We start from the raw sequence: 16,952 nt of genomic DNA on the forward strand, positions 1-16,952 counted from the left end.
AGTCTCTGCAATTTGTTATGGATGCATGTTATTCTCATGCAACGATTAATGTTAGCAATTAAGGCAATGTGCAGCATCTCTACTTCAACCAAAATACGGTACAAGAGGAACCTATTAGATCACCTCGTCTAGCTATATCTTTGCACACTTCCATACATTGAAAAGCTTCCGTTGCTAGCTTATCAGTGGACAATGCCTGACTGGCTAGTTCCCACTGTAATGGAAAGTCTCCTGTATCCAGTAAATCAGTGTTATCTCTATCTGTCGGAAAGGGGCCAACCCGGTCCTCTATTGCCTCTCTTGTCACATCTGTGCCTTAATTATTCTGAATCTTTTCAAACTACTTCAAACAAATACGTCACTAGTGAAAAATAAATACGTATTTAATTTTATTAATACTGAATTGTTAATGTTTATCTATCTGTTGCTAAATTTAAGAGATAATTTTCTTCTTTGTTCTAGGGAAGTATTATTGGCACTCCAAAAATCTCATTCTACACTCCTTACAAGTGTTTTTTTCTTTCCTAATACAAAAAGTTTGGAGTGTAGAATGAGATTTTTGGAATGCTAATAACAATTCCCTTGTTCTAATAGTAATACCATGTAAAATTATGTAAATGTGATGATTTATTTATTACAATAAACCATCTATATATACACGCAAGCCCTTGAACAGCAGTGGAAGGATCCTTTTAGTCACAAGAAAAGAAAGTAAATCAGGCACAAAGAAATACAAGTCATATGAAACAAAGAACCATGCATTAGAACGCTTTGTCCTCGAATTAACCATTAGAACGCATATCTAGCTGTAAAGCACCATCGATGTAATTTGGAAGATGTGTAGTGCTAGCTCTATCTTGTATGTGAGGGTTATTTTCGTTCTGAAAATGGAAAAGATGGGATATATTATACCTATACTAAACCTCAGTTGAAAAATACTGTCCATTAACAGTCTTTTGACAAAACTGCCTTTCAATTGTTGCCCATGTTCGGCTTCTTTTTTGTGTAGCACAATGAATTTACATGTGTGGATTATCGTAAAAAGGGAAGGGGACGGGTGTCACTCTGCTTCTTCTTCTCTGGAGTTTTCCTTTTCTCGAAAAACTAAAACGCCACTCTTGAGTTCTCTCTAGCAGCTCCTCCACTTCTTCCCATCAAACTTGGCCAACTCCGACCACCCCCAACGTCAACGTCGGGTAAGTTATCAATCTCTTTCTCTCCTCGTGGGATGTAGTTTCTTAAGCTTTCAACTTCCAGATTTGAGAATTTCAAATTTGAATATTTTTTCTTCTGATTATTTTCTGCAGAGGTCGTGTTACTTTTCCTTTGACTTGAAATTTGAGTGTTTCTTAAGGTGCAATGTTATCAAATTAGAATTTTCTAATTTTCTTTATGCGAATTATTTTTTATTTGAGGACTTGCAATGGCATAATTAGATAATTAAACTAGAAAATATTTTCTAACTAAAATATATAAAAAGGAATTAAATTGAGAGGCACAAACGTTTCCCTTTGTTAGACATATTGGACTTGTGGCAAAAAAGCTTTAAACCCCACTAATAATTTTCACTACCAGAAATTTGATGTTCACCTACGAATTTTCCGGCGACGGACAAAATTTGGTCGGGCAAATCTTACTTACACGACGGACATTGGCAGTGGTAGGACAAAAGAAGTCTCCGACATGGGCGGTCTTACACGACGAACACAGTTCGCAGGCAAAAAAATATTCGTCTGATAAACATTTGGCGCCAGGCAGGAAATTGTTTAGTCGACAAAGATGTGTCTCGTCGTGATAAGAATATTTACCCGACGGAGGTATTTGTCGGGAATTTTTTCCCGAGGTGGTCAAATTTTCATTTGCCACATGTTGAAACTGTTCCCTTGACCAAAATATTAACCGACGCATGGATGAGTTTACCCGACGGAGTGGTTCGTCAGTTAAACCTTCAGTTGTGGTTTATAAGTTTGTGCCTCCCTTCATTTTTCTCATATTCCTTTGGTCTTCACGAAGTGACAACTCTTTTTGAGCTCTTCATCTTATGGCACCAAAACCAAATCAACTTATGCAGATGATGTTGTGATGAAGTTGATGCAAATCTTGATTAATGTCCAATCAATTTCACTAGTCAAACACTTGAAAGATGAAACTGATATGAATCCAAAAAGAGGTCAGTTTAAAGATATGAAACTTGGAAAATTTTGACCACAAACTTAAAACAAAATCACAAAGACAATGCTACCCTAATACACAACGATTTGGGTGTTTAGTGCATGAATATGATTTTGTGGCTAGGGTTTCTGATGAAGAACAAAAGAGGCAGCTCAAAGCTAAAACACACTATTTTCTGGAAATGCAATTCTCCTAGCCAAATTGAAATGAAACCCTAGATTGAGTTTTTAAAGAGGGCTTGATGTTTTAGACAAGAAAGGGGATCAAAAAAGCCACGTGTTATGTGCATAAGCAATTTGGAAAGATCTAGGATTGAAAATCCATTTTCAGGAAAAAGTTGTTAGATGACCCATGTGGGTTGTCTTAAAATGTGTGCCCAACTCACGTGAAAGCAATGAGAAGTTTTGACTAGACACATTCACTAGACAAAATAAACTGGAAATAATGGCATGAAATGCATACGAATGAACAAACCTTTGATGTGAGAAGTTAAGCTCTTGAGAGAATATTTTCAGTAGCAAGATCCCAAAAGTAAGCACTTTAACCCTAAAACTATCTAGAGTCTGGTACAATTTACAAGATTTGACAAGGAAAGTCAAACAACAATTTTGACTTTACAATATATAATTCAATAATAAAAAAATTATTCACAATATATAATTCGATAATAAAAAATTAGGGTTCATGTTCAATGGTGAATGTTGCATGCAATTACAAATATCGACAATTTAGACCGTGTTTTAGAAGACCCGGGATTGCGATGATGAATCTTGTGAATGGGTTTGTAGCAGAAAAACTTTCAGTTCCTTAGCGCAACGACATGAGCGTGCTGATAACATGTTGTGGCCTATTTTACTAAAAGGGTGCGTCAAAGAGAGAGATGAAGAAAGACTTCAGGAGTTATGTATTATTCCTATGCATTGTGCCTTTATTTATAGTAAATTAATGAGGATTTCTTGCCTTGCAAATACTACAAACATAAAGGGATACAATCTTCTAATATCCTAAATACAATTTATTAATAATTTGCACAATCACACATGTGCTAGAATTTATGTCACAGCAAAAATGATAGTATTCGTGTTGCCGTCCAACTACGGTTGGTGACTACTGACTAGCTAGGGCTCCAGTAGAGGAACTTGTGATGTTTCTGGTGTGTCTTTCTTTTTCTCCGCAATTTCGGTTTCCATTTCCATTTCCATTTCCATTTCCTTTTCTTTTTCCTTTTCCTTTTCCTTTTGCTTGTTTTGTTTTATCTCACCATAGAAGTACGAGACAAATCCCCACGCAGAGAGTGCAAGAGAAACTCCCTTTTCTGGTTGGAATTTTTCATGGTAAAAAATAACTGCTAGGATCTCAGTTATGGGGAGTAAAACAGCAATCACAATTCCAGAAAGCAAAGATGAGGCGCAGAAGATGATTCCTATGGCTCCCAGAAAGAAAGCTTGCCAAACTGTAGCACTCAATACCAGCACCAAATAATATCTGGTTTCCCCAAGATCGAATTTTCTTGCTTCTCTTGGAATAACCTGAAAAAGTTGTAAATAAATTTGACTATTTACCGAAGAATATCCTTTTTATATACGAATCATTTTCCACACTAAATCATCTAGCTAAATCACTAGGAGTATGTTCTGATTTCTAACTTAAATGCATAGTAAGGAGCGTTCTGATTTCTAACTTAAATGCATAGTAAGGAGCATACTATTCTACCAACTTATCTAACAAAAAATAATCTACCAAAGGGGAGAACATACAATGGTTAAAATTTTAAATGTACAAAAACGTATTTATCCCTTTATTAATTTATTTTTGAAACACATCATGAGATTAAAATGTACAAAAACGTAAGTAAGATACCATGTCCAACAAAAATCTTTTATAAATAATGATGAAATAATTAAAAATAACAAAGCCGAACTTATTACAAGTTAGTGAGCACGTTCAATGTTCAATAATGCCTTGAAGAGGACTCGAACCTCTACACTCTTTACCACATAGTTCTAGCAACTACAAAAATGGCAAAAAAAATAGCAGCAGTACTAGAAGGTATGGTTTTTCTATGATATTACTACTATTTCAATATTGAAATATTTCATTTCGGGATCTCGGAACTTTAATTTAGAAGGGATGAAGAATAAACCTATGGACGTACCGTATAGTACTGATACAGTTTGTGAAAATATATGGTATCTTGTGCAACATCAATACATATATATGAACAAAAAAGGTAGAATAAAGTCACTCCCATTAGTTGGTAGTTGGTATAATAACGTTAGATTGATTCAAAGCATGAAGTATTCGAGTTTTAGTATATCTAGCTAGCATATTTCTCCACTATTATGGCTCTCTAGTCCTTTTGTGAAGACTGATGACTGAGGATATATTCCTCACAATTGTATAAGTCACTTTATAAATTTGTTGTACTCGTTCCACTTACTAAATTAAGTAAAAAATATACATGTAGGTATACCATTTGATCTTTGGCTATACGAGGATAGATCATTTCCCTTCTCACATTGGCAAATGAGTGTTGCTATTTTAATGATATTTACTAATTATCATGTGTTGCTACCTTTTTATGTCTCTTTCTAGGAAATACTATAAAGATGAGTTTTGCAAAAAAAAATCATCCAAATTAAGAATCGTTTTTCGATTAACATTTTCATGATTTTGTTGTTAATTAAAGTGAAGAACGTAGTTTGTTTATTATTGAATAATAGGTTATATGACTAAATTGGTTCAGATTTACCTAATTTTTTTTATAAAAATAATATTTAAAATGTGACTTACAAAAGTTCAGATCATCACGTGAAATTAACATTATTACAAGCATGAAAACTCATTAACAATTAATTGAAGTAGAATCTCAGATAACTATAATTGATTGGATGATGATAACTAAGGAGAGGCCAAATACAACTAACCTTGAAGTCGTTGTTGATAAGCATTCCCAGAGTGCAGAAAAGAGTAGCAAACAAACACATAACCGATTGAATCTCCAGAACCAAAGCATATGTAACGGTCTGCTTGGCCCTCTTGTATGTCAACTCTATCAACGGCAACACAAATCCATACAAAGAAGCTGCCGCCACCGTCATAAAAAACCCGGCAATATACTCCTTATTCGATTCCCCCTCTGGCCGATCAGAGCTGATGTTCAACCCCAAAACAGCCGCGCCCATAGTCAACAACACGACAGCGTTTATGGAGAATGAGGTGAACTTCTGCTTTACAAGAATAAAGGCAAAAAGGGCAGTGAAGGCTAGCTGGCCAGCGATGATTAGGGCTGACGTGGAGACAGGAAGTCGGGCCACGCCGTAGGCATAAAGGTAGTCGTCTAGGCCGGTGAGGACGCCGATGACTGCGGAGGCCATAAAGAGTGGGAGTTTCATGAAGAAGAGTTTGGTTGATGGGCCTTCAGTCTTGCGGCGGTGGTAATAACCGATGGCTATGGGGATGAAGATGATTGGCCAGCCGCCGGTTTGGAGCCAGCTCGAAAGCCAGATATGTTTGCCTCCATGGATGAAGTACAGGCGCATTACCAATGGACCTCCGCATGTGCCTATGGATAATAGTGTGCAGCTTATAACGAGGAGGAGCTTTTTCATGACAGCGTTACGTTTTTCAATATGATCGGTTTCCATTTACATCTACGTCAGGCCCTCACACAAATGCCGGAACGCTGAAACGCCGAAATTTCAGGACTGGCCTGGTATTAGTGAATATGTTTTTCTCGGTGACGTTAGTGTTGTAGGCAGTAAAGGGCAGGAAATGATCCGGCTGTGTGGGAGTGAAATAATGGAGAAACGGATAGTGATACAAAGAGTGTGACAAAAGGAAGGGAGTCGAGCAATGTTTATATCAAGGGTAGAGTAGGTGCCCATCAAGTCGATGAGAATAGTGAATAGTCAATGGCATATACATAATCATCTTGAATTTGTCCTATTGAAAATGAGTAAGGCTATACTTATTAAATTTTTTTATACCACGTTTGTATCACATTTCTAATAAAAGTAGAACCTACCAACACATGTAGGTTCCATTTATATTATAGATGTTGTACAAATATTGTATGGAAAATATAGTAAAAATTAGAAAACTTGGCATTTTTGTCAAGTTTTCCGTGTTCGTGTTGTTTTCGTGATATATCTGATATCTTAACGGGTCGTGTCATGTAACACTCATTAAAGTAAACGGGTAATATGACCCGACCCGAAATTGACCAATTAATATTATCAGGTAATATGACCCGACCTGTTATTTGTTAAAGAAAATATATTTTAAATCAATAAATAATGAAAATGAAAAACATAATACTAAATTAGTATATGCATACCATATTGCCACATAATTGTTACTTCAAAACATTAAAAAAATAAAAAAAAAACATTTGTCTTTCAAGTATGACATACCCCAAAATAAGAGCGTAATGAAAAAAACATTAGTACAATACTACAAAATACCAAATTTTCAAGGATATACAAAATGAAGGGAGTTGCGCTTCAAGGTTGAGGATGCAATGATGAGAGTTTATATATGCTTTCACATTTTTCAGACTTGTACATTAATGATTACGAATTTTATTTATTTTGAACTCCCTTTAAATACTATTCATGAGGGTTTGTATACCCATCCTCAAATTTTAAAGGATGCGATCACGAGTGTCTGCCCATTTTTTTTTACATTTTTTCGCACTTATAAATTAATTATTATAATTTTTTAATGTGTTTGGTATTTTTAAATTACTTGATATATTTAACTTTAATGTGTTTTATAATTTTTTACTCTCAATCTTTGCCTATCTTATACTATAAAAATAAATAAATAAATAAAACTTATTTTTTTTTAATTTATATAGAATAATAATACAATAATACATATTTGATATACAATATATGCATATACACTATGACTATTGCATTTTATAGTAAGTTTTTTTAGTAGTTTAAAAAATTAAAATAATTAAATAACATTTTTCTTAACGTGTTGAAATGGGTTACCAGCGTGTCACCCTCGTGTAAACCTATTAAGGACATGTTATTAACGGATTCTTATTCAGTGGCGAAGCTAGAAATTCAAACTTTATTTTTTTTATTTTTTATTTTTGAAAGATAGAGTTTTATTGATTAAAAACGAACAATTACATTTGCATTCTCTGCTAAAATATTAAAAAGAAATTTTGGACCCAACTTATCCCAGCCAAATCTCCTGCTATGCTTAACGACGTACGCAGCCACTGAATGGGCTGCACGATTGCATTGCTGAGAGGTAAAGTAGAACCTTACCAACGGGAATAAGCTCGCCATCCTCCAAATATCTTGGAGATAAATTTCAAGAGTCACATCAACCATGACCTTCTTGTTAAGCATATGTTCATGGCTTTGAATTCACCTCTAACTAAAACGAATTTAGTTCCTCATGTTCGCAAAGCAAAGATAATTAAATTTAAACATTGAGAACAAAAAATAGAATACACCTAGAAACGCTCCAACAATCCAACGTCTTGAATGGCAAGCACGGCTCCAGGTATGGTAGATGGTGTGGTGTGAAATTGGGGTAAAGGGTGGTGTTGAATGAGTGCTACAACATCATGTATTTATAGGGAGAGGGGAGGCACGAAATTGGGCTGAAAAGGAGAGGAATTAGGACTCTAATTCACCAAAGAACAAGGTCACTTTCAATCAAATTCCAGGGAGGACAAGGAATGGTCCTTGTGGCAAATTCTAAAACTTCTAGAAGGGTTACATGTGGCATAAACTTAGGGCATGAAAATAGGGTTCTAGAACCTGATATTTAGGTGATTTAATGTGAAAAGGAGTCCTCTTTGCAGCTAGAATTAAGGTAGGAAAAGATTAAGATAGGATAAGATAAGATAAGGTTGGATAAGGTTTAGATAAGATAAGGTTGTTTGGATAACGTTCCTTCTTTGTAGCTGATTCCTTATCTTCAATGCTTCTAAATTTGTTTCTCCAGATATTAAGCACATTCTTAGCCTCTCTTGATCTTCAAATCCGTCCATTCACCTTACTCCATGCATGTGTTATCCATACCAAGCCCAAAATTGCTCTAAAATGCTCCAAATTGCACTTTCTTGCCAACTTTGTTATTTAAACCTATAAACACACGAAAATAGCTTGAAACACTATAATAAATGGAAACTAACTATGTAAATGCAAGAAAACAAGCTAACTAAGTCGCATAAATATGCTCCTATCAGTTAACAGGCTCTTCGCTAAACGATACAAGCAGTGGAAGAGCGACCTGCACCAATATTTTAAAACATTTGATGATCCGCATGTCACTCTTGAGGAGGGTTGCCCGAAGGAGTTTGAGGGTTGGGAGGATAATTGGGTGTCGTTTTGCGGTCATTTTCAGGAGCCTGGCTATGTGGTATTTTTTTATATTAAGTTTAAAATTATTATACGTTTTTTACTAATGTTTATTGATTTTTTTTTATATTTCATTTCAATTGAACTAATACATTTATTTTTTTGTATAACAGAAGAAGGCGAAAGCTAACAAGAGCAACAGGGACAAGAAGACTCTTCTCCATCATTCCGGTTCAAGGGCCTTCTCATATAGGATGGAGGTGCGGTGGCATGTAATAATAAAATTTTTTTATATTCAATTTTTAATATGTCATTAATATGAATTTTTTTTTTTCGTACTAACATTTTTCTTCTCTTGTTCTATTCAAGGGGGGTTCAAAATTCCTGGAGATCGATGTCTTTAGCGAAGTTTATGTTCAACCTGGGGATGAGTTGGCCAAGTCCCTTCATGTAAGTATTCTTTAATTTTAAATATTATCTTGCGCATTCAAGTTTCATGGTTGTTATATGAATGTTTTAATTAATATTTTATGTTATATTACACAAGCGACGATGATGGAGAAGAGGCAATTGGTTCTCTAGGAGTCCGCCTCCCAACTTCCTCCCGATACTCCGTTGGAGTCTGTGGATCCCCCAAAGGATGCGGGGTTTCAGATCCTTAGAAAGATCTTGGATCAAACTCTCCGACGGAGGCCAGGGACATATTGTAGGGGGATGGGGAATGCCCGGCGGTGGGAAACTAGAGCCCCTTCATCATCGCAGTTAAACAGTCAAATGACAGCTTTAACAGCAGAGGTGGCCGACCTTAGGACTGAACTCACCTCGTATAGGAGCCAGATGTCACAGCTTGTACAGGCCCTCAGTCAGTTCGACATTTGTCTTTTAGATTTACATCCCCCATCGACCTCTAAGCCCCTCCAACCCGAGCATGGCCACACCTCTACCTTTCGACCTCTGCCCCTATCGACAACCTCGAGACTTTCCAACCGCCTTTGCAAGACGACCATGTAGATTATGCCGCATTATTTTCTTAGTTTTTTACTTCCTTACTTTTTAAACATTTTTCTCGAACATAGTACATATATTTATATTACTTTTAAATATATTATTTTTCTCTTCATTACATTTCTTAATTGCAATTTAATTTTATTACCAAATTTATTTTTATTACAAAATTAAAAAAAAAAAACGTAAAATTAAATTAAAAAAAAAAAAAATTTATTTTTGCGCGACAAAATCCTTCGTTCCACAAAACTCAAGCGACAAACAGGGTTTCGTTGCGCAATAATCAATTGTCATCGCGCAAAGTTTAGAGAGATGAACAATGGTTGTCCCACGTATGTATCCTAGTATTTTGTGCGATGAAAACATTCGTTCCTAAACATTTTGTGCGACGAAGGGTAAACCGTCGCGTTGTGTCTTTCTTCACGATCTTTGTGAGATGAAGTTTCTGTCGTGCTGAAGTTTGTGCGACGAAAATGCACTTTGCGCGACCAACTTTTGTTCGTCACGCAAATAGTAAAATGTAGTAGTGGATCCTCTTCCATTTTTTATTATGTCTAGAACATAGGACGGTACACAATATATTATTATACAAATTGAGGAAAGTTTTTTTTATTCAAGGGTCATTCTACTTGTATAATGATATACATCATACGTATCCGTGTTCCACGCACACTGAAAAATCTCTCATCATCGTGAAGGTAGTTAGGGCTTGGTACTGGGTTTCCACCTTTATGATCCAAAACTTCGAAAGTTAATATTGGTTAGCCCAACATTGGGTGGGCTCTCATAACTTGATGTTAAAAATGTTTTCTTACATGAAGTTGTCCACGATTTAGTGAAGACGTGTACATGGCTCAACCTCACAGTAATGTTGACACTTCCCATCCCACTCGCTTCAAGTTTCATAAGGCCATTTGTGGTCTCATGCAGGTCCCTCAAGCATGGGTTCAAAGCTTCAGTTCCTTTGTTTTACATCATGTTTCATTTAAAGTCAAGCTGTTCCTTTGTTTTACACCAAGATGAGTCCCACTCGTTCCGATATTTCTTTTACAATTACTCCAGTTCATATCCAAATTTGTGCAACTAATCTCATTGTAGTCAAACGTATTTTATGATATATCAAACGCTATATTTACTTGGGTTTTGTTTTTCATTCTTCCTCGAGTCCAGTCACCATTCTCCAGCTCTCTATCTCTGATGCTTGTAACTAGGTCAACTATACAAATACTTCGTCAATTCAATTCTAGAGTATTTATTTTTTATGGTCCAAATCTAATATCATGGAGCTTTACCAAGCAACCTATGGTTTCTCACTCCGTACTAACTGATAATACAGGGGTTTGATCAATACATGTAGTTAATGTTAAAAACCGGGAGGTCAACCAAGGACTAGTACGGTCAACTCTTGACGGGTTCAAGGGTAAAGCTATTATGAAAACGACAAGATTTAAGTGGTTCACTTGTAAGAATTGGCTACGTCTACCTGCCGCTAGTTGGAAAAACACAATTGCAATGGAAGCATTTCTGACAACCTAACAAGGGCATTTTCTCCTTGAAAAAAAGTTTTCCAGCAGCAAAATGCATTTCCGACTACATTTGACCTATGATGCATGGACACGGGTAACAGCCAGCGTATCTCGTATCTGACACGCAGGGATACGGATATGCATAGGATACGTGTGGATACGAGCCCGATACGTATCGAAATGAAGGGATACATTATTTATTGATGAGATACGCGTATCATACTGTCGAGATACGCGTATCACACTTTTCGAATACGTTTTCAACTAAATCAGAGGATAATCCAACTAAATCAGAGGATAATCCAACTAAATCAGAGGATAATTAGAAGAAAAAAAAATAAATAAATCAAGAAATCCGCACAGAATCGTGATTGATTCCAATTAGCTAAACTGAAATGATTGTTTGGGTATAAAATAATGATTTACCTATTTTTCTTCACTTGAACCTCATAAATCAGAATTCAGAAATCAGAATTCAGAAATCAGACTTGTCGTCTGCAACTGCTCCGTCGTCTCCGTCCAACTGCTCCGTCGTCTTCATAGTCTCCGTCTGCAACTGCTACTAAGAGCTTTCGACTTCGTTTTCACTATGTTAATTTTGAAGCTCAATCTGATTCCTAGAAGCAGAACCCATCTCTGCAGCTGAAAGGAAAGCTTGCTTTCCTGTTTTTAATTTCGAAGTTAAAAGGCTTTTGCTTTGACTGATTCAATGAGTGTAGATTGGAAAAAGGGCCTTTGCTTTTTGTATATAATATATTAATATTATTATTGGGAGAAGTTGCTTATATTCTTTTGCTTTTTGTATATAATATAATAAAAAGGGCCTCCATATATCCTTACGCCAACAATTTTCTATTGGAATAGCCTTTCATGATATTTAGATTATAATACATTGTTCTAGATATTATTGTACTTTCATGATATTTAGCTTAATTTGTTATGTAAATTGGGAATACAGTGTTCTAGATATTTAGATTATAATATTTTATGTATATGCTTTCATGATGCATTTTTTATTTCTTAAGTTAATATAAATTTTTCATGTATTAGTCTTTGTCTATACGATTATACGATGAATTGACTTTTATTGTTTATATGTTTGTTAATTTAGGAAAATGAATCACCCTGATAATCATGTGAATGATAATGCTAATCTGGATGAGATTGTTGAAAATTATAATGCTCCGCTGTGGAAGTATGTCAAAAAGCTCGAAAAAGTGGGAAATAGAGGAGGAGGAAATACTAAATTTGAGTGCAATTATTGTCAAAAAACTTATAAAGGATCCTACTCTAGGGTCAAGTTTCATTTGTTAAAAATGTCTGGAAATGGGATCGCGCCTTGCAACAAGGTTACTGATGAAACTCTTGCGGAAATGAATAAGTTAGTTCGAGAGTGTGAATACAAGTTGAAGAGTTCTGCTCCTAAACATGTTTCGTTGCCCAATACTGGTTCATTCTGTTATGATCTACCTGAAGCAAATCTTGATCCAAAGAAGAGAAAGGGAATAAGTGGGCCTCTCAGTAAAGTTTTTAACAAGGAGGCTCGAGATCAATGTGATGCCGAAGTTGCAAGGATGTTTTATACAGGTGGCTTATCATTTAACCTTGCAAGAAATCCACACTATCGGAACTCATATGTTCGTGCTTCTACACTTCCAGGGTATGTTCCACCAGGTTACAACGCACGGAGAACTACTCTTCTGCAACAAGAGAAGAGTCACATTGAGTGGTGCCTCCAACCAATCAAGCGCACATGGAGCACTAAAGGTGTAAGTGTTTGCAGTGATGGGTGGACAAATGCTCAAAGGAGACCACTTATTAATATTATGCCAGCTTGTGAAAGTGGGCCAATGTTCTTGAGAGCAATTAATTGTGAAGGTGAATACAAAGACAAGCATTGTATTGCCAACTTTCTTACATAAGCTATTAAAGAAATTGGTCATGAAAATGTTGTTCAAGTGATCACTGATAATGCCCCTGTTTGTAAAGCTGCTGGGTTACTTATTGAGGCCCATTATCCCCATATCTTTTGGACACCCTGTGTTGTTCACACTCTTAATCTTGCTTTAAAGAGTATATGTACTCTGAAACAAGCAGAAGTTTCCTATGATGACTGCAATTGGATTTCAACTATTGCTAGTGATGCTTGGTCCATAAAAAGTTTTATTATGAACCATAGCATGAGATTGTCCATGTTTAATGAACATTGCAAACTAAAGTTACTTTCCATTGCCGAAACAAGGTTTGTTTTCTCCACTTTTTTTTTTTTTTTCCTTATTTAATTATAAGTTGTCCTAATTTTTAAAATTTTCAGATTTGCTTCCACACTTGTGATGCTTAGAAGATTGAAGGAAATAAAGGAAGGTTTACAACAAATGGTGATTAGCCCGAATTGGGCTTTGTACAAAGAAGATGATTTGGTTAAAGCAATGATGGTGAAGCAAAAGATATTGGATGAGAATTTTTGGGAGAAGATTGATTATATTCTTTTCTTTACAGCTCCAATATATGAGGTTATTAGAATGGCTGACACAGATAAACCTTGTCTTCACTTATGTATGAGTGGTGGGATGCTATGATTGAAAAGGTGAAAGCTGCTATATACAGGAATGAGCGCAAGGCATTACATGAAAAAAACAGCTTTTTTGATGCGGTGTATCGCATTTGATTGGAGCGATGGACTAAAAGTAGCACACCACTTCATTGTTTGGCACATTCATTAAATCCAAGGTAATGATTTTGCTAACTTACTTATAAATTCTTCTAGATTAATTTTTAGCTTTATGAGTACATTTTTAAACTGTTATTTCTTTTATTTTAGGTATTATAGTTCAGAATGACTCCAAGAAGACCCTAGTCGTCTTGCTCCACACCGAGATGTTGAACTTACAATTGAAAGGAAAAAGTGCTTTGAGAGATACTTTTCCAATGAGGAAATTAGAAGAAATATCAATGTGGAGTATGCCTCTTTCTCTATGTGCTTGAATGACTTTGGAGCTATTGATTCTATGAATGATCGATTTCATTTGGAACTAGTGATGTGGTGGATTGTCCATGGAGCTTCTACACCTAGTCTCCAATCCATAGCGTTGAAGCTACTTGGACAACCTTGTTCCTCCTCTTGTTGTGAAAGAAATTGGAGCACTTATAGTTTTATTCACTCTTTAAGAAGGAACAAGATTACACCACAAAGAGCTGAGGATTTGGTATTTGTGCATAATAATCTTCGTCTTTTATCAAGGAATAGCTCAACCTACAAGGAAGGTATTACTCAATTGTGGGATGTTGGAGGAGATGGCTTTGAAAACTTGGGTGAAGAAAGTGTCGGGATGCTTGAAATAGCTAACCTTTCACTTGATGAACCGTCATTGGAGACTACTTTAGTTACTGGAGGAGACATCATGAATGTGGAAGTTGAATGAGACTTTGCTTTTTTTTAAAAATTCGTTTGGATTTTCTTTTTAATTTTTCAAGTTTGAAGACTAATTGCTTGTTGGATGGACTATCTTTCTAACTGTTAGGAGTTTATTGAAATAAATTTAAACTTGAGTAATAAATTTGAATGTTTATTTTATAATATTTTAGATATATTTATTTATTTATATATATTTTTAATTGCCGTATCCTTGACGTATCGTGTCTTCATTTTTAGAAATTTGACGTGTCCCCGTGTCGTATCGTGTCGTATCGACGTATGCGTGTCCGTGTCCATGCATCCTAGCATTTGACCCTCGCTTAATGACAATTCGTTTTATAGTATATAGTGGTGTATTCTATCTTCGAGCTATTGTGTATTGTCTACAAATTACGTCCAGATGGTCCAGACAGTTATCTTCACCGGGCATGCATTGCCATTCCAAAATTTTGCAATCTAATTCCAATTTCAATACAAAATTGATCAAAGCTCACGTTGCAGTAGTGCGGGTCGATGTCATCTTTCATATACCATATTTAATATAGCCAAACCTTATTGGCTATGCATTCAATGAGATAAGGAAACAAGAAAAGAAAAAAGGAAAAAAAATAATATAAGAAAATACATGAAAAGAAAAGGACTAGTCACTAGGCGTGACACAATCAGTCGATGCATTATTGACCATTTACATAAATCAGGCGTAACACAAATAGGTGGCCAGTCATATCTAAAAATACCACTTCACATCTCTACCGTTGGGATGCGTATAGTGCATATACAAAACGTTGAAAGGTAGCCATGCATCGCTTCAAGTCAGTATCTGCTCTGAGTTTGTTTGTGAAGGAACATTTGATAAAATTAAGTTCGTGGAGCAACATACATACATGCATTTAATAATTAAATAGCAAAAGCATGTTTGTATGCACTAAAAAATAAAACTCAACTTGTGAAATTCAAAGCCTAGTAGTTGTGAACCAAAGACTCAACTCAAATTCAACAAAGAAAGTGGAGATTTGTTATACGTTTATAGATCCTCAATCCATAAGCAAAAGATAATCGCCCAAGTGAGTTTTCAAATCTCTCTTTGATTTGGACTCCATAGCCTTCATCTTCGTCATTTTAGGTCCTTGAATTCTTGGATATGGATGCTTGAATGGATTCTCCAAAGCCACCAAACTAGGAAGTCTCCAAGAATGATTTTGGAAGAAGATGACTAACATGGGAGGAAGAAGATGCTAGTGTTCCTCCTCCTGTGTGGCCGGCAACCAAAAGAAAGAGAGGGAGCTTTGTGTTTTCTCTTTCCTTAAAGAAACCCTAATGACCTCAAAGCTATTAATCCCGTTGTATAGTCACTTCCATTAAGCAAGTTAGTGGGCCTTTGTGTCTTTTTGTGATTCAAGTTGTCACACAACTTAACTTAATGGGCTTGATGATTCGAAGCCCATTGGATCTTGAGGCCTAATAATAACTCAAGGTCTAAAACGATGAAACAATTAAACAATTAAACCACTTAATTGTCCTTACTTAACTCCGTTTATTCTTCAATCATTACCTTACACGGGATGAGAGGCATTATGTTCTAGTTAGCGAGGCAATCAGCTATTGGAAATCTTATTAAGCAATTATGAATTCAAACCATCTTTCAATTCTCCATTTAATGATTATTAATCTTTAGGGTTTCCACCAACCACGAGATACACTCTGTAGTATGTCATGGCTACAAAAGCTAAGCAGAAGATGGAGAACCTTGTTTGGTTGATAATTTATTCATGTCTATAATCCAATGTGATTCTCTTGTCTATATGATTACCTTGAATGCGAATTGGAATGTACTTTCTAAATTTTATTCACACTCTAACCAAAGATTCTAAATCATATCATAGAGTATTTCCCTCAACGGGTTGAATGTTAAAGGTCCATTGTTGTACACTCAAATGCCTCCATGATTAGGTAGCTTAACCTCAACGATATCGTGGACACCCTCTCTCATCGGAGTGCCTTTAACATAGTAAAAAAATTAAAGACCTAACCACAAGACGACTGTGATGCCTCATGTCAAAAGACTACTTTGCATTATCCCAACTATTGAGTTCTCATATGACATGAGTATGAGAACTCCTGTTTGATCATGTTCAGTGGATTCACTCTCTATTGAGCACCTACATACTTATATTGGTGTGTTTCACACCAATAACTTGAGAATAGTCACTCTCTCGAGAAAAGACATAGTATGCATTTATCTCTCCAGATTGTCAATTACCAGTCGGCAAATCCTATGATCAGAAACGTTTACAATATGTGTATGGAAGATAGATTTCATGAATCTAACTTCTTTAGAATACACTCTCTTAATTACATATTTCTTGGGGTTATTGTTTAGACGTATAACATTTAATGAGATGATTTTAAATAATAACCTTTGTCCTTAAATTAATCATATGATATATATATATTTTTAACATTATTGCTAGCCCATTGTATTTTAATGCACCGGACCGCAAT

General features: G+C 35.6%; 1 protein-coding gene and 1 pseudogene across 1 annotated transcript; one reads left to right on the forward strand and one right to left on the reverse strand.

The window, feature by feature from the left end:
- Positions 1–3,053: 3,053 nt before the first annotated feature.
- Positions 3,054–6,007, reverse strand: LOC137714579 (purine permease 3-like). The gene is made up of 2 exons (XM_068453767.2): positions 5,100–6,007; positions 3,054–3,701 (listed from the first exon to the last, which is right to left on the reverse strand). Exons 1-2 carry the CDS (start codon positions 5,817–5,819, stop codon positions 3,291–3,293), a joined length of 1,131 nt encoding a protein of 376 aa, XP_068309868.2. The 5' UTR covers positions 5,820–6,007; the 3' UTR covers positions 3,054–3,290.
- Positions 6,008–11,819: 5,812 nt separating this feature from the next.
- On the forward strand, positions 11,820–14,463 carry LOC148690421 (uncharacterized; annotated as a pseudogene).
- The last annotated feature ends 2,489 nt before the right edge of the window (positions 14,464–16,952 follow it).

This window comes from Pyrus communis, chromosome 15, assembly GCF_041283825.1.
Source record: "Pyrus communis isolate YQ-2024b chromosome 15, ASM4128382v1, whole genome shotgun sequence".
NCBI classification, from domain to species: domain Eukaryota; kingdom Viridiplantae; phylum Streptophyta; class Magnoliopsida; order Rosales; family Rosaceae; genus Pyrus; species Pyrus communis.

Excerpts from the sequence above, each read along its gene's own strand:
- LOC137714579 (XM_068453767.2), bottom strand. The coding sequence starts at position 5,819 with ATGGAAACCGATCATATTGAAAAACGTAACGCTGTCATGAAAAAGCTC. Across the intron at positions 3,702-5,099 it reads TTATCAACAACGACTTCAAG|GTTATTCCAAGAGAAGCAAG; the intron begins GTTAGTTGTATT and ends CAACTTTTTCAG.